Source organism: Trachemys scripta, chromosome 1, assembly GCF_013100865.1.
Source record: "Trachemys scripta elegans isolate TJP31775 chromosome 1, CAS_Tse_1.0, whole genome shotgun sequence".
NCBI lineage: Eukaryota > Metazoa > Chordata > Testudines > Emydidae > Trachemys > Trachemys scripta.
In genome coordinates, this window is record NC_048298.1 from 183,872,533 (window position 1) to 183,896,777 (window position 24,245).

General features: G+C 40.7%; 1 protein-coding gene across 3 annotated transcripts in view; it reads right to left on the bottom strand.

Annotated features, from left to right (window-relative positions):
* TIAM1 (TIAM Rac1 associated GEF 1) overlaps window positions 1–24,245 on the bottom strand; it is a 263,548-nt gene that overhangs the window by 43,834 nt on the left and 195,469 nt on the right. For all 3 annotated transcript variants that reach the window (XM_034793594.1, XM_034793574.1, XM_034793584.1), the window contains 5 exons: window positions 22,218–22,292; window positions 20,058–20,228; window positions 15,151–15,255; window positions 9,557–9,638; window positions 4,380–4,466 (listed from right to left, as the gene is read on the bottom strand). In XM_034793594.1, the coding sequence (XP_034649485.1) occupies window positions 4,380–4,466; window positions 9,557–9,638; window positions 15,151–15,255; window positions 20,058–20,228; window positions 22,218–22,292 (520 nt within the window). The remainder of the gene's footprint in view (window positions 1–4,379; window positions 4,467–9,556; window positions 9,639–15,150; window positions 15,256–20,057; window positions 20,229–22,217; window positions 22,293–24,245) is intronic.

A 24,245-nucleotide genomic window follows, 5' to 3' on the forward strand; every position in this document is an offset into this window, starting at 1 on the left:
ATCTTAGATCAGGGGATCTCATCTTTTTCAATACCAGGACTCCCCTCCCCCTCCATTTAGCTGGGATGGCACCTCCCCTTTAGCAATATGGAAAGAGCAAGATGGCCACGACCCCTTGCACTGAGACCTCCTCTTCTAGATTTCTAGCACTCTGGTATTGTGTAGGAGGACTCCACCTGGACTCTGCAGAAGGCTTCTTGTGCTCCTGCCCTTCCTTGCCCACCAAAGGTGAGCCACCGTCTAGCCCTCAGTATTTACAAACCAGTGGGTATAATACAGAAAAGGGAGAGGAGGAGGATTACTTAGGGTGAGAACTAGGGAAGTAGTAGGCAGGTGCGATAAGGCTCATAGCCAAATGGAAAAAAACAGGGATTTTGGGCATTTCCCCAGTTCTGCCTTTTCTAGCGTCTCCATTTCCATTTTTGCAGTAGCAAAAGCCATTTTATGACCGAAAACTGCTTTTTCCAATAGATAGACGCCGGGAAGATTTACTGGTTGGTTTGAGCATTGTGTTGTCTCTTCCCATCAACTATTCACAGCTCTTCTATCTGGCAGAACTGGAGTGCCTTGTGTTCTCATGGTGCAATCCCTGCGGTAAAAGTCATCTGAACACGTGTGACTGAATTGCTGACATTCTCTTTATAAAGCAGGATTAGCTATATCGTTTATTTAATTTTCTTCACACTGACGAGTGCTTTATTGAAAGAGGCAAGTCATTACGATGGCTAAGGAAAAGAGGCAATGTCCCTAACTGAAACAGAATTGGTTTTAGGACTTTATTTTGCCTCCTCCCTGGTCCTGAAAACATATTTTATCCTATCACATAAATCCTCTAACGCTAAATTTATTGCTTGGAAATTTATTCATGGTATTTATCCAATTTTTGGCATTATCTGTAGTCCCAGTGTCTAAGGGAAATAAGAATCTGGAGAGAAAACAGCTGGCTTCAACTCAGCCCAGGAAAGACAAAGGTGGTGATGATAGACAAACGGAAGCATTTTGAAGAGAATATGACCTCACTCTGAACAGGCGGTTTGTACATCCTGGCAGCCAGCTGCATGCTGGACCAGCTTTCATTATCAGGGGGGCCTCCAGGGTCAATCCAGGCTGAAGCATGTCACAGTGATCTGTTCTGGAGGTACTGAGTGCATTGATTAATGTAGCTAGGCTAGGACATTGCAATATGCTGTACCTTGGACTGGCCCTGGAGGCCACCTGAAAAAGATGCTCTATGCATCCGAAGAAGTGAGGTTTTTACTCACGAAAGCTTATGCCCAAATAAATCTGTTAGTCTTTAAGGTGCCACCAGACTCTTTGTTGTTTCTGAAAAAGAAAGCTAGTTCAACACACCACTGCCTGTTTGGCAGAGCAGACCGACTTGAGCACATCACAATAAATAATATTCTGCACTGGCTGCCTAGCCAGCACTGGGCTGATTTCAAGATCCTGGTCCTTATCTTCAGACCCCTAGCCAGGCTCCATCCTGTTCATCTGCAAAATCACCTCTTGCTCCACACCCCGATGTGTCAGCTGCACTTGAAAGGGGTGCTCAGGCTGACGGACAGCGGAAATTGCAGGGTCAGAGGATAAGCTGTTCTTGGTGGAAGCTGTTTAAGCACAGAGTTCTCTCTATAGGAGATCATGCAGACCCTGAGTCTTGCCATCCTGAGGGCAGGATGCAAGACTCAGCTCTTTCAGCAAGACTTCCCCTAAGAATTGCATTGTGAATCCAGCTGCATCCTCCAGGAAATAAGCAGCCCAGATCTGAATCTGCTTAAGTAAGTGGCTTTACATTTGGTGAAATGGGGAGAGATGTCAGAGGAGGCTGTGGGAGCTTTGTTCTTCTTTAGGGGGGAAAAAAAAAAAAGATACTTCTCAGGGTTCGTCTACACTGCAGCTGCGAGTGTGCTTCCCAACTCAGGTATGCAGCGCACTAAAAATAGCAGAGTAGCCAGGGGTAGCACAGGCAGCGGTTTGGGCTAGCTGCCCACATATGTACCCAGGGAGTCCAGGTGGTTTTGTATTCGGGTGGCTGGCCCAAGCTGCCGCCTGTGCTGTTTTTAGCATGGTAGCTCAAGCAAAGCTAGAGTGTGTTTGTCTACCTGAGCTGGGAAGCACACCCCAGCTGCAATGTAGATGTGCCCTAAACATATATAATTGTGCCCAGATACTGTAGTGCTGGGCACCATATCGCTATAAGAATAATGCTGGTCCAAAAGTTGCAAACTTCAAAATTTATTGATTAAAAAGGGGAAAAAATTGTCAGTAAAAATTCTCATCATTTGACCAGCCCTAATAATATTCACCACTTCCCCACCCTTCACCATTATTTTTTGCACTTATACTTGCACTGACTCATTTGCAAAACTAACAGCAGAATAAAATGAAACAAATGAGAATAGCTTCAAAATAAATGGACCGCAAAATCATAGTCTAAACAAGAACAAAACAGGTCAAGCATTTAGCATTATTCCGTTTTCTTTTCTGCTAACTAATGCCCTGTCACAGTGTTAACACATTAATATGTGTGTGACCATAAATGCTGCAATTGAGGCTTTATAGACTCTTTCTAACCTTGGTTCTTGTCAGATGGGATGAAATATCATTATTTTATAAAGATAATCAAGTATCTTAGAATTTGTATTATGTATTTAAGGGACATCTTCACTTTGAAATATTAAACATGCTTCTCTCTGAATTTCTTTACCTATTATTACTTTGAGTACACCTAAGAATACTGTAATTGAAACAGTAGAGAGCAAATGTTTTTTCCAATTTGTCAACTCACTATACAAAGTCCTATCATCTGTACAAACTGAGAAATATAGTCACTATTTCTCTCTCAGTTATAGGTATCTTACATTTTACTTACTATAATAGTAGGTAAAAAAAATGTTCACACAGAAGTGTGATTTTTTTTTAAAGTTTACACTGTTCTTTTGAAAAGACCAATTTCCTATTGACAACTTAGTTTAGCATTCCAAATCCAGAGTAGGCACGCACCGAGTTTTCTTTGATTGCTTGTTTTTTGTCTAGAATCTTGCTCAAATATCTTGTAAAATTCAGGAAACTGCACTTGATATTTCCAGAATTTCCAAGCTGAAGGAAGACTGCCCAGACTTCCCTTCCCTATCCCTTTACATTTGCCTTGAATCACCACAGAATCCCAGAGTCTTTTGTTTGCCTACCTATGCAATTGGTGTAAGGAGTGTAAGGAGCCTGTATTGTGTAAGGAGAAATGTTAAAGGATTTTGCAGGAAACTTCATACACCCTGGCCAGAAAGATGGTGGCCATTCATATGGGAAGAGAGTGGGGAGTGGAAAGTGACAGGAAAAAAAGGTGGAGGATCTTCATGATTCTGAAAGAGATGTAGAGTCCTCCAAAAACACTACTGAAATCCTCTTAGCTGATTACACCCTTAGGTCAGTTCTCTGGCCTAGTCAGCTCTGTTACATCCCAGGTTCAGAGCAGCCATGCTTCCTGAAATGGCTGAAAGCAAAACTAGGGACAGTGATCTCAGCCACTGGAGTGAAGATGTGCAATTTATTTTATTTCTTCATCGCTTAGTATCAGTTCTAGAGTGGCTTTATGGACCACTTGTCTTTCTCGCTGCAGTACATGGTGATCCTGTTATGGAAGAGAAGGGATGGGCAGAAAAGCAGTTCAGAATGAAGGGTGACTGCACATATACTGTAGTCAATCCCAAATCATTCCGTAGGTTGGACGGGGAGGTAGACATATGCTAAGGCAGTTCTCAACCCGCGGGCCACATGTGTCCCAATTAGCACACAGCTGTGGCCCAGCTCAGCTGTGTGCTAAAGGCCATGGGCTCTGGGCTCCCAGCTGCCCTGCTGCATGGCGGGCTCCAGGCTCACAGCTGCGCAGCAGGATCTGGGCAGCCGGCTGCCACCTGGCCACACATAATGGGGTCCTACCCCCCAGCCCCACATGGTAGGGTCCCCACACAGCAGGGTCTGGAGGCGGGGTCCCTGCTCCCCGCCCAGCTCTCCGCTTCTGGCCCCACTCTGTGGAGGGGTCTCTGGGCAGAGGGCACTGAGCATAGGGGTTTGTGGGGAGGGGCTAGGTGGGGGGCACTGTGGTTCTCAACCTGTGGCCCAGGTAACACTTTGTGGGTCGCATATGTGGCCCACCATGATAAACAGGTTACGAATCACTGTGCTAAGGTATCTGGGGCCCTTCCAAACACTTCTTTGGGACAGGGACAGGTTTTTCGTTCTGTGTTTGTACAGCACTTAACACAATGGAGTCCTTCTGGTCTATGACTGGCACTCCTAACTGCTACTGCAATACCAATAATAAAATAATAACAACAATAAGACTATTTTAACTTGGGTAGAAGTCTTCCAGTATCTTTTACCTTTCTTGAAAGCCAGACCCGTCTCTTTTACACGGTTCACATAAAGCCTACGAAACCCTTCTTCTTCCACAGAAGAGAGAGAAAAGCCTACAGAAATACCAAGCGACACAATTAAAACATCTTCAGAATTAGTTATATAAAAACCACAAGAAACATCTCATGCACAATATCTGAGGGCACTCTTTTCCACAATAAGCAAAATCCTTGATAAAGCAGTACCTGATCCTATTGTGAGCATCCTTTACTCATGCAAGTAGTTCCACAGCAGTATTCAAGAAGTCTACTCGTGAGTAAGGATTATCTATGGCTTGGTCTACACTACCCCCCCCAATTCGAACTAAGGTACGCAACTTCAGCTACGTGAATAACGTAGCTGAAGTCGAAGTACCTTAGTTCGAACTTACCTTGGTCCACACGTGGCAGGCAGGCTCCCCCGTCGACTCCGCGGTACTCCTCTCGCCGAGCTGGAGTACCGCAGTCGACGGCAAGCACTTCCGGGTTCGACTTATCGCGTCCAGACTAGACGCGATAAGTCGAACCCAGAACTTCGATTTCCAGCCGTCGAACTAGCTGGTAAGTGTAGCCAAGGCCTATGTGAGTAATGGGCTTTTCAGAACTGGGGCCCAATTTTTCAGGGAGTGAGGGGTAGTATTAAAGCTTTAAAAAACTGAAAAGGAAAATTACTAAATAAAAAGGTTACTTAAAAGCTGAACTGAATTTTTGCATTTACATAAATCATTCAAGTTTTATTTGGGGAAACCACAGCTGTAAATTGTTGGAATGCACTTAAAACTGTCTTGCCACAATTGGTCACTTCAAGAAGTTGGATATTTGCAGACAAAATGTATATAAAGTTATGGTTTGTGTCCCAAACCAACAAAGGCCAGGAAATTCAGAGTTATGGCTGATACTCACACAAGGCATAATAGTGCCTGTTCAAGCAGAATGTCAGCTTTTACTTTTTGAATTTCCTGGGCTGGGCTGGTTTGTAAAATGCTACCTTTTTTTCTTTTCTCAGCTGCTGCTGGCATGACTTGTTATTCACCAAGTTCCAGTGCACACTTTTATGGCTAAGTTATAAACCTGCAAACCAGAGATTTATAATGGAAATACTGACACAGACTTAATTTTAAGAGTGCAAATTACACAACTATATTTGATATTGGTGATTTTCTTTATCCATTACTTGGATTTCATATAATGTCAGCTCTAATGTGTGTATAAAATAAAATGTATTTTATTAAATTTGCTTTATTTATTTACTATTGAGACTTACCTAAAAAAGGACATTTGCTTTTCTGAAACTTCATGGCACCCTAGATGTGTATTATTCTTTTTTCCAAAGAAAACTTTTATGACTCTCTAGGGAGAGATGCTTGTTTGACATGAAATCAGCCAAGAGGAAGCAGATGTACTGGGAGCCTATTCTGACTCTGACTCCCTTCAAATTGATGTTTATGGATGGCAAGTTATTCTTTCATTCATCATTAAAAAAAATAGGGGCCAGCCCACAGGCCTGTGGCATATGGCCATTTATCACTTAACAGCCAATTTGGAGACCAGAAGCTGGGCTCCTCAACTTGGAATATAAATGGAATCTGTCAAGCTCACTTCATGCACCAAGGTTAGTGGGGAGAGAAATTCTGAATAAACTGAAGGACGGCCAGGAAAAATGAAATGGTAACTATGGGCTTGTCCTCACTGCAGAGTTAATTCAAGTCCCATCCAGTCACAAAACCCCTTAACTCACGTGTGGCAGTGCATTTAACAAAGTGAACTGACCCATCGAGGCTACAGCACGAGTTAGCAGAACACACCAGCTGCTACTCCAATCACTCTGTGCAGCTCAAGTGTTATTTTGCAACGTGTGTTCAAGCTAGACCAACTCCAGAGGCATTAACTCAAGTGTAGATCAGCCAACACTGCAGTGAACACATAGCCTATAACATGGCTCTTGAAAGATGGGACCAAGACATTGATGAGACACTTGTGAGCTGTTTATGAGCTATAGTGTCCCCTTCCAGAGAGAACCCGGTGCAAGTGGACAAGTTCAGCTGGAAACTCTGCAGTTTACTGTAGGCCATCTCTACACTACAAAATTACGTCGACCAAACTTACGGCGCATACAGCCACCGCAGTTATTAAATCGCTTGTGTGTGTGCATGCTTGGCTCCTTGTGTCGGGGGTGCACGTCCTTACCAGGAGCACTTGTATCAACCCTATTGTCAGTGTGGGATGGCTTCTGAAAGCTAGTAATAATCAAAGTAAGCAACGCAGTGTCTACACTGACACTGTCAACTTAATTACATTGACCGTAACTCTACGCTGTTCAGGGTGGTGGTGTTACTAAATAGGCATAGAGAGGCGTTGGCGGGAGCCAAATTTAAGTGAAGACACTTCCACAGCTAGGTCAACGCAAGGCAGCTTACATTGACCTGTGTAGTGTAGACCAGGCCTTAGTAGAGTTTCTCTCAACCATTTTGCTTGGGGAGCTGGGTTTGTCTGCCTTGAGTTGCTTTACCTTAGCGAAGTCATTTAACCTCTCTGCCTTTGATTCTCTAGCTGTTCCATGAAGATAGGAACACTTTCCTACCTTACAAAGGCACTGTCAGGATTAATTAACAGTTTGTAAGAAGATTAAAAGTGTACAAGAATTATTATGATGATTATAGCTGGAATTCTAGCAATAGCAACAGTTAATGTTGCCTACAATTTCAGTAATGACAACACTTATTTAAATAACACTTTCTCAAGCAGGCTGCACAAGGCACATGGAATTTTGGTACATAGTGTTAAAATCTTAAAAATGTGCCGTAAGTTCACTTTGGATTGAATGAAGCACAGCAGTGAAAGCATATGATAATTTGGAAGCAGTCTTTTACAGAGCACACTGAAGGTGGTAGGAGCACTGCCTCATTCAATACAACAATTTAAGATCCTGCAAAGGTGCATTCTATTGCTATCTAACTAACATAGGCTCCAATTCAGGAAAGCATCCCAATTCATGGAAGCACTTATATAAGTGCTTATATGCTTTCCTGATTTGGGGCTACAGTGTTGCCACACTACGGATTTGTTTTAATTATTATGGTTTTTAAAAAACTAGGAAATTCAAAAAATCTCTCTGTTAAGACAGCAAAGTTTAGGGTGCCAATGCTATAAAGGCTTACACACATGCTTAGTTTTTTTTTCATATTGCGAGAGGTCAGTAGGACTACTCACTGCATGTAAACTTAAGCACATGATCTTGGTAGGACTGTAAAAGTCAGCACTTTGTTAAAATTGCAACGGTTATGTTAATCTACATAAAGGCAACGTCAAGCATTAAAAATTCTAATGCACTTGCAACCTTAACTCTTGTCTCTCGTATGTATGCATTTCAATATAGGCTTAATATTACAACATCACTTAATATTATTTTTACAGGACCCAGGCCTTATTCAGAGCCCGATCCTGCTCCCATTAAAGTCAAAAGGAGTTTTGCTATTTCTTTCAATGAGTGCAATAAGCATTATGAGGGGTATTAATTGTCTGCAGGATCAGGCCCACCCATAAGACACATTTCCTGCCTCAAACAGCTCAACTGATCATTTTATTTTACAATCGTTTGTTTTCATTGTTTTCCCCTTTTTTACGCTCCTGCCACTAAATAAACCCAAAAGGGAATAAAGACAAGCCCTTAACTATTGAAGTCTTCCCAGACGCAACATAATTATTGAACCTGGGGTCATAATTGTGCTAGTTAATATGTACGTCTTAAATCTTTAGTTTTCAAATAGCCAGTATCGCAGCTTTGCACCAGAGCTCAACATTCAAAATGGCCTACAGCTGTATAATAATCAGTTTTGGGATTCAAAATTATTCTATTCATTAAAACAGAATATTTGGATAAACATTAAAAGATGCGGATTGGCTGCCCGGGGGGTAGACTGCAAAAGAAATGTAAAAATACTGTAATTGCCTGACCAAAGGGCAATCTTGCCAATCTAAAGGCTTGTAATTTTGAATACTAAAAAGCTGAAAAAACAGATAAGACAACAGAGATTTTGCTAAAATGATATACAGAGTATTTCCCCCCCCTTTATAAATGTGTTAATATTATGGGGCATATTCCGGCTTCAGAGATGCACTGAGCTTCTATAGACTTCACTGGATGCCAAACTCGTGTATTCAAAGCCCGCCTATGCTGGACAAGATTGTGACCTGTCTCGGGTGCTTGGGCAGGGAAGTAAAGGGGCACAAGGGACTTCCTTACTTCTCTGAGATGATTACCCATGCTGTGGGTAGCACCATATAGGGGAGTGCATCCTCTGAAGGGCCACTATATAACCCCCACACATGGGAAAGAAGAGACTGGAGGAAGCCAGAAATGAGGGGGACAAGGGTCCATTCTCCTTGGTCCCAATGCATTGGGGGACATGAGATACATCATGCATAGAGATGGTGCTGGATACTTTCCACTTGGAGCAGCAGGTTAACCAGGAGGTAGGCTGTGACTCTGGGCTAACGTTAATGCGCACTAGGGAACTTTTAGTGCACACCAGCAAGGTTCACATGGGCCAGTTAGTTTGCAACACATTGGTGTGCATTGGAATGTGCACCCCACCGGAGTGTACTACCACCCTCTGTAGGCAAGCCCAGAGTCACAATCTGCTTCCCCATCTGCTCCTGCAGCAGTGCAACAACACACTGTCACTTGAGACTTACTGCAAAGCCACAATTTATCTTATAATACAAACATTAACATAACACATGGCTATTGGGAGAGGGGAGTTCTGCTCTACAAGGTTCTGTTTTTCACCATTCCCGCTGACAAAAGCACTCCGTGGTTCCATATCTCTGTGCCATATTCTTACTCACAAGGATTTTGCACAGTATGTTCTGAGAAGCTACACAAACAAGAAAACATTAACTTTCATGAGCGATCTGCACATGCTACAGTTCATGTGCCAGTGTGGACTTTGCATTCAGTTTGTTAACAAAAAAAAACAAAAAAATCCATCCAGCTCCAATCTGGCTTTTCATGGTTTCTCTTGCTCTGGATGACACAGGAGTCAGAGGTGCTTTTTTTATTTTGCTCAACAGTCCCTTAAGGTATTTTAATGAATTGTAAATAAGAGCGTGTTTACACCAGAATTTGATAGGAAAAACAAAAACAAATCAGGAAGAAAACTTACCATAAAAATCAGAGGCTGTATCGGACTTCTCAATCTGAATGTGCTGTGTAATTTTTTGACAGATTTCAATTTCTTTGTATAACTGAACAGACAAAATATTTAAAAAAATCCATTATCACAAAAGGTTGTACTGTTTGTCACCATTCTGAGCAGATCTTTCTTTTTAATTAAAGGGGCAGAAGGGGAACCATGATCATTTATTTACTGCAGCCTTCCCTACACCTGTAAAATGTATTGCTGGAGCCATTGTGCTTTATTTTTAGAAACACTGGATTGTGATTAAAAGAGAGAAATGTGATATTTCTAGCACTGCCTGCATGCAAGTGGTTATATGCCAATGTCCATCCACTAGTAAAGTTCTGAGTGCACAAGGACTGCAGGGTTTGGCCCCAGGTATTTCTATTTAATAGTCTGGGAAAATTCAGGGTGTGTAAGAATTCTGATTTAAAAATAGATTTAAATCATTATTTGTATTGAGACTATTTTTTAAATTTTATATCCGATTTTTTATTTACATGTTGCCCGTTCTTTCCTTCTTCCCCATTTTATAGCCTGAAATTGCTGAAGTGGATTTATTTTATTTTATTTATTTCCTAATTGCTAGTAGAATATCACATCTGACAGAGAGATTTCTCTACTACAAAGTTTCACACTTGAAATGCTCATCTAGGTCAGCAAGTCCAGTCTCTTCCTATCACAGGCAACCCCATCATATCATCCCATTTATAAATTTATCAAACTCTATCTTAAAATTAGTTAGGTATTATTATTATTATTAACATCCTTACTGGGGGAACACCATAAACTCAAAACACAAAAACGATTATATGTGCAAGGAACACCACCTTCTGGTATATCAAATTTCCACAAGTAAACAAAACTGAAATGGCTTCAACCAGGCTATACTCCACCTACTAGGGATTACAACTTGAACTCAATGGGACTTGTGCTTTTAAATCAGTCAGATGCCTTTCTTTCTTTCTTTGTCTATGTCACGTATATCCCCCACATCCTATTACCATAGGGTCTGAGCACGTCATGGTCTTTAATGTATTTATCTGGACAACACCCCTGTGAGGCAGGGCAGTGCTATTATTCCCATTTTACAGATGGGGAACTAAGGCACAGAGAGGCTAAGGGCCAGATTTACAAAGGAATTTGGATATCTCAAAATGCAGCTTGGTGCCTAATGGGATTTTCAAAACCAAGTAGGCAGCTCACTGCCATTGAAATCAGCTTTTGACATTCCGACTAGGTCCCTAAAAACCTTTGTAAAATCTGGCCCTATAAGTGACTTAGCCAAGGTAACTCAGGCTGTCTGTGGCAGAGTAGGGAATTGCACCCGGGTCCTCCAGGTCCTAGGCCTAACCACTGGAACATCCTTTCTCTCTTTCAAGACATCCCACCCTCAGATGCCTAAATGCAGGATTAGCAGCCTAACTGTAAGCTCCCGTATTTGTAAATGTTGGCCTGTGTGTAGAAAAACATTCACAATAAGTTTGCGAACAGATCAACTGTCTAAATAGCTACATTGTTAATGCTGATGCAAATCTGTATGGGAGTGACTAAGGTTTTATGCACTAAGTATTTTTAATAAAAATACAATTTTAGCCCCCTGGTGCTATACATGTTTAAGCACAGAGACCAGGAGTTCTCAACCTTTTTCTTACTGAGTCCCCTCCCCCCCCCGCCCGCTATAAAAACACCAGGCCGAGCAGGGGCTGGGGAGAAAGGACTTGGGGCTCTATGCCGGCGTGGGGTAGGGGGATGACCTTGGGCATAGGCATAGTTTTACTTCTACTGGGGGGGGGGAGAGCTGGCGGGGCTTGAGCCAGCTCCACACAGCCGGGTCCAGGGAGGGAGCACCACCTCCAACCCCTGACTCACTCAGGAGGCCATGCAGCCTGTCTGGGCTGTGGGGGGGCACAACCAAAAATTATGACTCCAAGAGGGGATTCAGTTCAAAAAGTGTGAACATTGCTCAGGGTGCAGGGACGGGGGTAGCTGGGGCTGTATGAAGTGAGGAGAGTAGCTCAGGGTGCAGGAAGGGGGTAGCTAGGGGCTGTGTACGGGTGGGGAACAGGGCTCCCAGTGTGGCTCCCAGCTTCGGAGGGGGGGGCCTGGGGCTCCAGGCTTCAGCCCCCCCCAGCTAGTCCTGGCTTGTGGGGGGGGAGGTTTGACAGTTTCAGATCCACCACTCCCCGCTTCGGGGGCTTGAGAGGGTGCTGGCATCAGTCCCACGCCGCTCCCAGCTTGGGGTGGGGGGCCACCGGCTTCAACTCTGTGCTGCTCCTGGCTGGGGGCGGGGGGGTGGCGCTAGCTTCAGCCCTGCTCTCCTCCTGGCTTTGGGGCAGCGGGGCCACCAGCTTTAGCCCCGCGCCGCTCCTGGCTTCAGCGCTGGGGCTCGGGGCACTGGGTTTCGGCCGCAGGGCTCCACGCCCCCCCTGAAAGGGCTTGCAGACCTCCGGTTGAGAACCGCTGACATAGAATCATATGATAGAATCACATGCTGAACTTTAAGTATAGCTATGTATCTGGTTAAATACTTGCAGGATCTGAGCCTTAATTTTCAATATTTTGATTTTTGCCTATGGCAGTTTTTAAAAAATTCAAATAAGAATCCCTACTAGGAGTGGTGTGTGTGTGTGTTTGTTTGTTTGTTTGTTTGTTTTAAAAAGAAGCAGCAGCAGCATTTACAATCTTGTTCATTATCATCTAAAGCTGCAATAGTAGAAAAATTCAAGTTAGTTTTACAAAGCCTCAACCTGATTTAAATCAAAGGTTTTAAAAAAAGTTATTTAAATCATTATGTAAATAACCTTCATTGAAATGGTGCCACCCTAGAAACAAATTTACTACAGATTCCTTAATTGGGATATTTTCACAACATAACGTGTTTCTAGTCCCTTTCCTCAATATGAACTGTGCCATCTAAACCAAAGAGGAAGTCCTGAGCAGCATAAAAGGCCAGAAACAAAGTGTGACTGGCATGGATCTATGTGGGGGTAGGGAAGGCTGCACAGAAAATACTCATGTGAACGCTACACTGTCTGCAGACTACAGAGTACTGCTCCATAGCAACTTTCTCAGCAAGGTGTTTCTAAAGACATGGAACCAGGCCCTCAGCTGATGTAAACTGTCATAGTTCCATTAACTTCAACTCAGCGCCAATGAATTACACACCCTGAGGATCTGGCCCATAGAGAGGAGGTGGGGCTTGCTATGGGCTCATGGGGCTCAGGCTGAAAAATTGCGGGGTAGACATTCAGGCTTGGACTGGAGCCTGAGCTCCGGAACTCCTCCTCCCTCGCAGGGTCCCACAACTCAGGCTCCAGACCAAACCCAAACCTCTAGACAGCAATTTTTAGCCCTGCGATCCGAGCCCAGTGAGCCTGAGGCAGCTGACTTGGGCCGGCCGTGGCTGAGCCGTAGGTCTTTTATCCCGCTGTAGTGTCCCCTCACGGACTAAATAGGAGCCCAGAGTTGTCATGCTTCAATGGATGAGCACAAGCAGAGGGGCATCTTAAAGAAGAGATTTAATAATCTACATTTTTATACTGCAGTCAGTTCAAGAGCCTCTTACAAGATTTGTTATACTCTCTTGTAATACCATGAACAACAGCATGGCACCATTTCATTATCCGGCAAGCCCAATCTTCAACTCTAGGTGGCAGTGTTTCCTCTTTGTTCCAGTCAGATTCCCTCTCAGCTCCCAATGTTTCCAAAAGATCAAGGCATTGCCATCTCCAGTAGCTTTTTTAACTCTTCTCAAGCCTTTCATGTCCTTGCACAGATGCCATTTTCCTCTAAAGCTTTGATTCTCTCCCCTCCGTCCCCGCCCCTTCCTATAACTCCTGATGCCTTCTCCCTCGCTCCAACCCAACGCTCAGGCCTTTACTACACAGTCCCTTGTTTCCCAATTAAAGCCATGCATTACTTTACAGAACAGTAACACCTAAATCAGATGGAAAGGAAAGCAGTTTAGCATGTCAGATTCCAGCCAAAAGAAACCTGACATGCTTATTTGCTCTAAAAAAGCACTAAAAGCACTAAAAACAAATACAAAATAAAAAGCAACTATCCTGTAGCACAGCTAACACTAAAAAATAACCCTCAGAGTTACAAGCCTCCATGGGCTTTTTTAAAAAAATGTTTGAATATAATTACTTCATTTACATTATAAAATAATGTTTTTGAAAATATAGATTTCAAATCTCTAATTTTGATTGAAAAATCACCTAGTTTATGATGAAAGAAAAGAGAACATCTTAGTTGCCTCAGAAATTCTATTAAACTTTTTCTAAATGAATAGATTTTAAAAGCTGTTGATTAGAAGGAAAGTAGAGAGTTAGGCAACATTAATATTAAATAACCCTGTAAATAGCTATTTGAGAGACTACAAAACTGGGGCATTAGTCAATTTTATTATAAGTTAATTGCAAGAGGATCTCTTCAAGAAACACCTAAATAAAAATAATCACAAAGATTTTCTAGTAAGCATACACATGTACAATACGACACGTGCACTGCTGTCCCTCTGGTGATAGGTTAGGTCCTGGTCCTTCAGACACTTACATGCATTGTGAACTTTAAGCATGTGAATAGTCCCACTGATTTCAAATTAAGATTTTAAAGTTAAGCACTGTGCATAAGTGCTGCAGGATCACGGCTTTATTTTTCATAGAATGTTGGATGGCTACATCAGCCCTATGCTACCCTGGCCCTGGGGGAATTTCCCAGAAGGCTGTTTTGATCCCTCTAAGCAGTGAAGGCCAGGATCTGGCTCCTTAACATTTGAGTTTCCTGTCTTTTGAGTGCTTAATTTCTCAGTTCTAACGTGCCATTAATGCTATTTCCCCTCATTTAATTTCTCTATTATGTTTTATGGGTGATAATGGTGGTGGAGGTTGAGGGTGTTGTTCCATCCCAACACAACCTTAAGTAAGGTACCATTAACAGAGGCATCCTGAACTGACAGCGGTGTGGGGGTTTTTTAACTGATTTTTTTACTTCAGCAGTTTTTGAGATATGCAAATTCAAATATTCCAATTGAAACATAGGAGGAAAGCAATTTGATACCATTTGAGTTACTCCAGAGCCTTTTTACCTCAAACTCCACCCCCGCCCAACAGGGGGAAAAAAATCATCTTTGAGCAGTGTCTAAGTATGGAATGTTTTGACACAAAAGAGATTTCTTTGAGCAAACTGAAAATTAGGAACGTTAGAAAAAAGGGGGATTAGAGTGGAAGTTCAAATTCAACATTAAATATAGTGGTTACCACCAGTGACTGTGATTTTATTCCATACACAGCGAGTACAAATCCACTCCGTCTACAAGAGGAAATACTTGTTAAGATTATTTTATAGGATGCAAATAAGGTCGTTTATATGGTGAGGCTGTTTGCTATGGACTGCAAGGCACTGTAACTACAAGGTGATTTTTGGTCTACAAAATCAAAAAGCCTAACTCCATGCACTACAAATATTAGATAATTGCATCTGGATTTAAAATTGCCTTGATTAATGCAAGTGAATAGCTAATAGTGCCCTGTAAACTAAAGTATCATTTAACACTGTTCGGCAATTAGCATTACCAATTCATAGATGTCCTCTTCTGGCTTTGGTACATAAAATTGCATCTGGTTTTCTATCAGGAACTTAAGACGTAGAAAGTGAGCTGAATGATCTAGCTGATATGTCTGCAACAAACAGAGGAGACACTTTAAGAGAGAAAAGACAATGACTACAGTTATATACAATAAAACAAAACCACACATGTTTAAGGAGAAATAGATGATGACACCAGGGCAAAAAAAAGTTCTCTATCATAAGAGGAGTGAAAATTTTGTAACCTAAACAGAGTCTGAAAGTTTCTTTCTCCTCCCCTTCCAAATAAGAAATTTTCACCTAACTGCTTATCGGTATTTCATAAGTAATGCTATTACTCTAAGTACCACCTTCAATTTTGCTTATTTGGCAATTCTATCCTCACCCACTCCATATTATTATAGAGATGTTGAGCACAGTATTATTAATGCAAAGGAATTAGACCATACTTCCTGTATGCAAGTACATTTAAAAAAAAAAGAAGAAGAAAATATATTCTGGCTAACAAAGAGAAAGATACAACATGAAAGTAGTTTCTTTCTGAACCTTTGCATAGTTTAACATTGAGGCATTCTGTGATAAGTCTGCAAGCAAGATTATGCATAAAATATCCACCTCAGTACTTTAGACTGTAAACAGCACATAGTATGCTAGCTTAAAAAAGCATGAGGATGACTCTAGAGATGCACACTGGATTACTTCCCAGTGGAAACACCCTATGTCACTTTAAAGACGTTATGGTTAGCTGCGGGTATGGCATTTGACCTGGGAGATGGTAATGACCTTTCCTCTGCACAGTTAATAACCTTAAATCAAACCAAGGTTAACTCAGTGTGTAATCAAAATGCATTAGGGCAATGACAAATACAAAGGATGCATTCAAAAGTTACTTTGCAAAGTTAATAAGCTGTTGACTAGCACCAGATGTGATTCACAAATATAAGAGGCAAGTACATCCCTCACTGTTATTTGTGGAGTCTATTATTCACTGTTTGTATTCAGAAAATAGTCACAAATCCCAAAAGTTTCCCAGATATTAGTACAATGATTGATCTGAAAATTTGTACAGGAACTGCATAATTTGTTATTCTAGTGCTGTAAAAATTTCAGCTACCCAATCACAAAGTAGAAGCAACACTCTAGGACTTAGGTGAAGAACCACACATCATACATAATGAATAATGCACAGCAAATAGCTATTGTGAACAATTTAAATATCAGCCTATGGGTTTTTTTCATTTATGGATTCTGCAGTGAATATCTAGAACCCGGAAAGATTCACACACTGAAAAAGGACCCCATTTGAAACAAATATTATTCACAACTAATTAAATCAGACTTTACATCTAAATCTGTCTAATTTAAACAGATGAAATTATCACTACAGAAAACTGAGTATCAAATCAGACAACCATTGTAATTTAGACAATATATTAGTTAATTAAAAACAATTTGAAGTTTACCACAAAATAAAAATAGCGAAATAAGACATCCTCATTCTACCAAAACTTTTGTGAGATCAGCATTTATCAGTTTGCCATTTTATTTGCAGCCTATTTATACTACTACTACACACACACACACACACACACACACACACACACACACACACGAAGCATGGTTGTTTTAATTGTGCAGATTAATAAATCAGCCAGATGTTAGTTTCTGGTCAGATTAATCTACTATCACCAGTTATCAGAGGAGTCAATGATGAGAAACCTGCCACATTAAACAGTGTCGGGACCTCAAATCCAATAAAAATACATGTATACACCTGCCTTGTATTCTGAGAGTGATCTGAAAATTTAGATTTACAATCAGGGGGCTCTCTGATAAATCTCAATGTGAGACTGTATATGGAACGGATAGATGCCCCATTGTGTAAGACATTTAAAACAAAACTGGACAAAGCAGCACAAAAGTATACTATCAGTAAAAAACAATGTACTGACAGAGAAATGGAATAGATGACCCAGTAGCCATCTCTGTCATTCTGCGATCTCTTGTGCCTTGTGTACATTCTGCAGCTCATTCAACATCAGAGATGTCTGCCTGGCAGTTACTGACAGAATGACATGCCAACAAGATTTAGCCTGACGTTAAATGGAATCTAATAGAGTCTAGGATCCAAAGAGAAGTATACTGCCCACGCTTCTGTATGTTTGTAGCTTCCAAACAGCAATACTAGATTTCTTCCTATTCCAAGAAATATCCTTATAATGATGTTTCAATTTGCCTGAACACTATTCAGAAATCCTATAGAAATCACTGAGGGAATATGTTAATCCTTGGGGTTGCTATCATCTTACCATAGCAACTTTCCCCCTGGACAGCCTGATCTATAGCTCACTGAAGTCAATGAAAGCCTTTCTACTTATTTCAGTGGGTTCCTAATCAGGCCCAAAGAAAATTGTAAGTGTATCTATCTTCATGCAGGTCATTTTGGAGATGTTTGATTAGAAGCATAACCTTTTTGCTCACCATCTCAAAGATTAGGACTGAGGCAAATGGAGAGATTTTTAATGCAGTATTGAAACCATGAAAAAAATCCACTAGCAGAATATTGTTTTGGAGCAGTGTCAATTTAGATTTCTCCTCCTAATTGATTTTGAGGACAGAAAACAGGACAAAATTGTTGGGCGACTTCAGTAGATGGTCTTTCAAATCCAGAAATTTCTACACCATGTTTGTATTCCATTCCTTTGTGGTGCTTATTTGTTCCCATGAATTTCTGAGAGATCCCTGATTTTGATAATTTGCAGAAGAAATAGAAGAGTCAATTGATAATCTTGATCATATATTTTGATCCAGATGGCATTTCTTAGAAAATGTATTAGCCTTGGCAGATACATTGGGCTTATAGAATGGCACTTCATTCACTTCAGGAGATACAAGTCCCCACCTTTTGGAAACATACAGTCACTATACAAATATCTGTCTATACTTATATATAAATTTACATAGATACGTGTTAGTATGAAATACTTAAATACACACACACAAACTGATATTTTTTTCTTGGCTTCCAAATGACATTACTTGTTAAATCTCAGAGAAAACCAAACCATCTTAAAAAATAAGCCCAAATACTAAAAATATTTTTTAAAACCCTAAAACGCGATGATTACACACAAACAGCAGCATTAGCAAGAAGAATGCATTATTCTGCAAATATTCTACTGCATTTTGAATTATCGGATAGAATAGTCAAGATCAGTTTAATGACATGGATAGTCTTAACTACATCTACAACATGAAGAGGTTTAAATGAAATGTAGATCTTGAAATGTTTACTATACCAGAACTTGACTGTTTCTCAGATGGCAGATGGCAAACTGATGTGAAATGATGTGGATCAGATAGTAAAAGGAAAAAGAAAGAGCTGAATGCAAGAGACAGAAGAAAGAGATTGATTATTAAATGTTATAGAAAAGAATGCATCCATCAGTATTTTCCAGACTGACAACTATTATGGAAAGGAAGGAAACAGATATTAGCTCTAAATAAACCCCAACCCACAAAAATACAACGTGGATCAGATCCTTAGTTGGCGTAAACTGAAGTCAGTGGAGCTCCACCAATTTACACCAGCTGAGGATCTGACCCACTGAGTTAATCACTCTTATCCAGAAGGAAAATATCAGCCCTAAAAATAAATCATTACTAATAGTGTATCACCCAACTTCCCTATTATGTCTCTCTCTTAAAAATGTCATCTCTCCCTGACTACAATGAGGAGCTTTCAGAAGCTGCAGCAGTCTTTAGAAGTGCACCTGGCAGTGAGCTGAGTACAGTGTATAATTACCCAAAACAAATGCCTTTCTTTGCACCTTCCAGCTCTTTAGAAGCATGCTCAACATAGCTTTAAAACTCCCCAAAGTTAAATTGTTAATAGATCTTGCTATTTTAAGTAAAAAGAAGCCCCAGAACAGCATTTAAGTTTCTGCAAGTTAGTTTTAGTTTGCAAGTTAGCTGGTTAGTAGAATGCTTTATTTGGGCACTAGCACTGAGAGTATGGGTTAGATTAACCAAAACTATAAACTTCATTTCCTGAGATTTGGAAGTTTAAAGCTTTGGAAGCTTTTAATAGCCAAGCTTACCCAATTTTTTATCTGAATTATTTATTTTGAAAAGTAAATGTGTGTTTCCAGTATATGGATGTAGTTCCCTTCTCTCCTCCCCTTCCTCACACTGAATGAAACTGACTCTGCAACATGGGTAAACACAGATAACTTTTTTTTTTATTCCAGTGATTTCATATTCTTTTTGAAGTTCTGGCTTTAGTTCTCAGAACACTCCTTATTTGGCAGGTGGATGACACCTGAAAACTGGGAGCTACTTAGCAATTTGGGAAATGGGTGATGTCATCACACTTGTATGGGGGAGGTAGGTAACATGAGAGTTTAGCAGGAGCTAGCTCTGTCATGGGGAAGCAGGTGGGGTTGGTAATGGGAATGAAGAAGGCCGCATCCCCTATCATGCGGGTTTTCAGCAGCAGGAAGTTCTTTTGGGTGGCTTGTCGGGGAAGGGAATAGAGACATCGTTGTGGGACGAGGTGAATTACATGCAGTTGTGTCATCTTGGAAAGAATTGTAAAGGGCTTGGTGGGGATGTCATGTGAAGGCAATTTATAGATTCACTGCAGTATTTTAAGAGAAAAAGACAACTAACAAAAACACAGACTTTTCTTTAAAAAAGCTAAACACTATATTTAAGAATTTTGTTTCCTATTCAATGTGGTGTAATTTTACTAAACAACTCAGAGTTATTGTGATTTTATACCTCAAGTCCAACTGGTCTGTTAAACACCGTATAGCAGATTTGTTCATGAAATGCCTAAAAATTGGAAATGAAAAACTTTCACTGAAATGTTCATTTCAAAGTACACCGTTACCTTACAAATCATTTCCAAAACATCTCTTGTGGTGTCACCTGGATGGATTACTGTCAAAGCAGGCTGGTTATTTGGCAGGCAGAACCAAGATGGCGTAAAATACTCATGAACCCAAATATCACAATCAGGATTATGCTGATGGGTGCTGGTCAGTGCCACTTGTTTTTCCCTCTGAAGAGAAAAATCCATTAATTAAAACATTGATGGTAAAATATCATCCATCTCTTCTTCAATACCAAGTGTAAGGAAGTTAGTATGCTGTACTATACATACACCCTACTGGGCAACCCGGTTACAGTTAAGACATTTTATTCACAAACCTAGACTAAGAGCTTGTCTATATTAGAAAGTTTTGCTGCTTTAAATTATACTGGTACAGATTAAAATGGCAATTCCACCCCCCTACCGCCTCACTCCCCCCAGAGTGGAGACAATTTTACTGGTATAAATGTGCTTATACCAGTATAGCTTACTCTAGTTTGGGAAGAAGAATAAGCTACTGTGGTGTAAGACACCCTTATACAGGTATAACTGTGACTGTGCTAGGGCTAATATTAGTATAACTATATTGGTTAAAAAAACCCACACCCATAATCAACATAATTATACCAGTATAACTTTTCTAGTGTAGACCAGCCCTTAGTGGATGCTCAAGTAGCAGTGGAATTGCAGTTTGTATATTGCAGTTTGGACTGGAAGAATTTTGGGCTTTTATTGTACAAGATATCTCTTGTAAGTATTCTCACACTTGCTTCTTATCAAACTGTCTGTACTGAGCTACCTTGATTATCACTTCAAAAGTTTTTTTCTCTTACTTAATTGGCCTCTCAGAGTTGGTAAGACTACTCCCACCTGTTCATGCTCTCTGTATGTGTGTATATATTTCTCCTCAATATATGTTTCACTCTATATGCATCCGAAGAAGTGGGTTGGAGCCCACGAAAGCTTATGCTCTAATAAATTTGTTAGTCTCTAAGGTGCCACAAGTACTCCTGTTCCACTCTATAGGGGAATTGTGAGTTACATTCAGCAGTGAGTGTAAAGCGCTTTGAAGGCCCCAGATGAAAGGTGCTACACAAGTACAAGTGTAAAGTAATAAGGTCAAACCACAAACACTATGGGTAAAATCCTGACCCCATTGAAGTCAATGCAAAATTCCTATGGAGTTAAATAGAGCAATACCTATGGGTATTAGCAATGTGGGGGGCATAATATAAAAAAAGGACTGATGTTAAAAATTAAGGCTCCAATGCATCATTTCTCCCAGTTACCCCCAAGCACAAAGAAAACAGCTGACCGTGCTAAGGTTTCTAAGTATTACAGGATAGCATATCCCAGCATTCATTTTGAATTGTCTCTCTTTTGTAGGTTGAAGTTGGACCCTCGGGGGTACATTTTTGAGCAAGTGAGAGAGCTGCACAATTCCTGTTAGCTACAAATGGAGTCACACAGCTAAATCCCTACTCACTACATTAAAAATGTGCTCCTTAGCACTGGCTTAACAGTGTTTTATAGCTGACTTTCCTCTGGGTGCTTGGGAAGGGGATTGTGGTTGTTTTCGGAAAGCTAAAAGCCTTATGGAGGAGCATATAGTATTAAAGCTAAATGTGGAGAATACTGTACTTTCCAATTGCAATAATCCTAAATTAGCAGTAGGTTCACATAAATCCTTTGCCAATTACAATTAACATTATCAAAGCCTGTTTATTGTATATTAACATACAGTGTTGCATCATCACCTCCATCTGCTGAAGTAAAAACTTAGCACATGACAAATGATGACATTATTATAAACAATATTAAATGCCTACTATAATTAGTTATATGCTAAAACTGGTAGGTTAGGAATCCTCCTAAGGTTCATAGTCCTTACGGGTTCTGCAACTCTAGCCACAGAATGGATTGTCCAGTGGATCCCTGTCGCTATGACTGCAATGACTCCATCCCATTCATGGCAAGATGTCAGTCTACAGAGGGTGCAGGCCCAGCATCTTGTCCCTCCATACCTGGTAGAAACTACTACAGGCAGAATTGCTGTCATAGGATCTGCCTCCCTATCAAGATTCTACCTCATCTTACTAGCACTGCAAGAATGTGCTTTATTTTCAAGCAGGCAAATAAATTAATGGAACTCCTTTGTAAAGCCCAGGGTTTTCTTACCTTGCCATCTGGTACTGTATCATCAAAGATTCCTTCTAAAGACTTCTTCACGGAATCAACTCCTTCACCAAAGACCTGAAGAGCAAAAAATGCTATTTATAACATAATTCAATAATGCTCTCAAATCTGGAAACAGACTCTAAATAGGACACATTACAGGGTCTTAAGAAAAAAAAATCTCTGACATCAAGCATGTAAGTTAAACTGACCAAATCTATTTCAATGATAACCGCAAAAAATACAAAAGAAAAAAGATCAGATTCCTAAAAAGACATAGGGAGGCAGGAATATCCTAGTGGATGGGGCAGCAGGCTGGGAGACTGGAGGCCTGAACTCTACTTCCAGTCCTGTTGGTGACTTGCTGTGTGAACCTGGACAATTTTTATCCTCTCTGTGCTTCAGTTTCCCCATCTGTAAAATGAGGATAATAACGCTTACCCACTTTCAGTAAGCGCTTTGAGATCTCTAGATTAAGAGTGCTGTGTAATTTTTCTTATAAGCAAGTTTTTTGTTTATTTTGTAAACACTCATCCAACCACAACAGTCTGGGCGCAACATGACTTTATGCTAGTGAAGTAACAGTTAATGATCCAACAGGAGGTAAGGACACTAAGATAATGGGACAGTGCAGAAGCAAGAATACAAGTAGAGAAGAAGTATTTGCAGGATCAGGCAGTAACCGACTTGGAATGGATCCAGACTGGCACACCTGCAAAAACTAACAATCCACTACAGCTTTGGGCATAGGGCATAAGCATTTATCATCTTGGTGAAGGGAAGACACACAGCTTTGATTTCATTACATCAGGCACTACAAGAAGCCTGCTAGAATTAAGATTGGAAAACAGTTTCTATAACTTCATGTATTCACTTATTTATAATTGTGTTATTAATTATTATTTATGTAGTGTCTAAGATGGGCCAGGAACTATGCAGGATGTGAAAGAGATATGGACACTGCTCAATAGAGCTTACAATCTAAAGCCCCCATTTTGCAAACCCTTAACTTAACAGTCAATAGGACTACTAGCATGCTTAAAATTAAGCATATGAGTAAATATCAGCAGGAATGGGGCCTAAATTTACAGAGAACATACAGGCCCAGATCCTGAAAGGTATTTAGGTGCCTAATCCCCACAGAGTTAGACATACTGGTAACCTTCCAAAACATTCACTTTCTGAATTTTCTTTAAAGCTTGGTCTCTGTCCAGATCTAATGTTTTTAATTGGAGCAAAATTCCTCAGCCAATTCAGGGTTGTGGAGGGGGGGGGGGGGGGGAAAAACCCCCTCTCTGTTGGGGGGGGGGGGGAGGGGAAGTGGCAGTGGGATTTGGCAATCTATGGCACAAATACCTGACATCTGAAACTTGGCATGGACAGAATCCTTGCTGAGCACTAGAGACGTTGCTTGGTTTGGGGAATTTTTTTTTTTAAAGGAAGCATGTTACACACAATAGAAATATAACTTCTGAAAATGCTCATCAGGCATCAGCTAGTTCTCTAGTGAAATTCTGCCCCCTTTGTAATCATTGGGCTGAACTGACTAGAGAGATAGACAAAGGTAAGAGTTGATGAGAACATGCATGAGGTGGATTTTTAATGTCTCATTAACAACACATTATATGGCATATTCCTCAGCAATAAATACTCACACACCCACACCACTGTCTTAACAACAGGGACAGGAGGAAATCACAGGCCTAAAACCCAAAACAAATCCTGCCCCGCCCACTTCCCAAAAAAAGAGAACAGAAGAAAAAGAAAACCCTGTGATTCCTGCAATTAGATGAGGCATAACTACCAATATCTGAAAGCTATAATTAGGGATGTTTGGAGAGTAAGGCAGGGAAACACCTGCTTAATCCACTGAAATACATTTGTCTGTGGAAGATTTTGGGAGGGACAGCATGAAAATGAAAGATTTTGTTCAAAAGAAGCATGGATTGTTCCTCCTAAATACAGAGAATTGTCCATTACAGGGCTCTCTCCAAACTTACCCGTAACATTCTACAAATTCTAAGCTTTCAT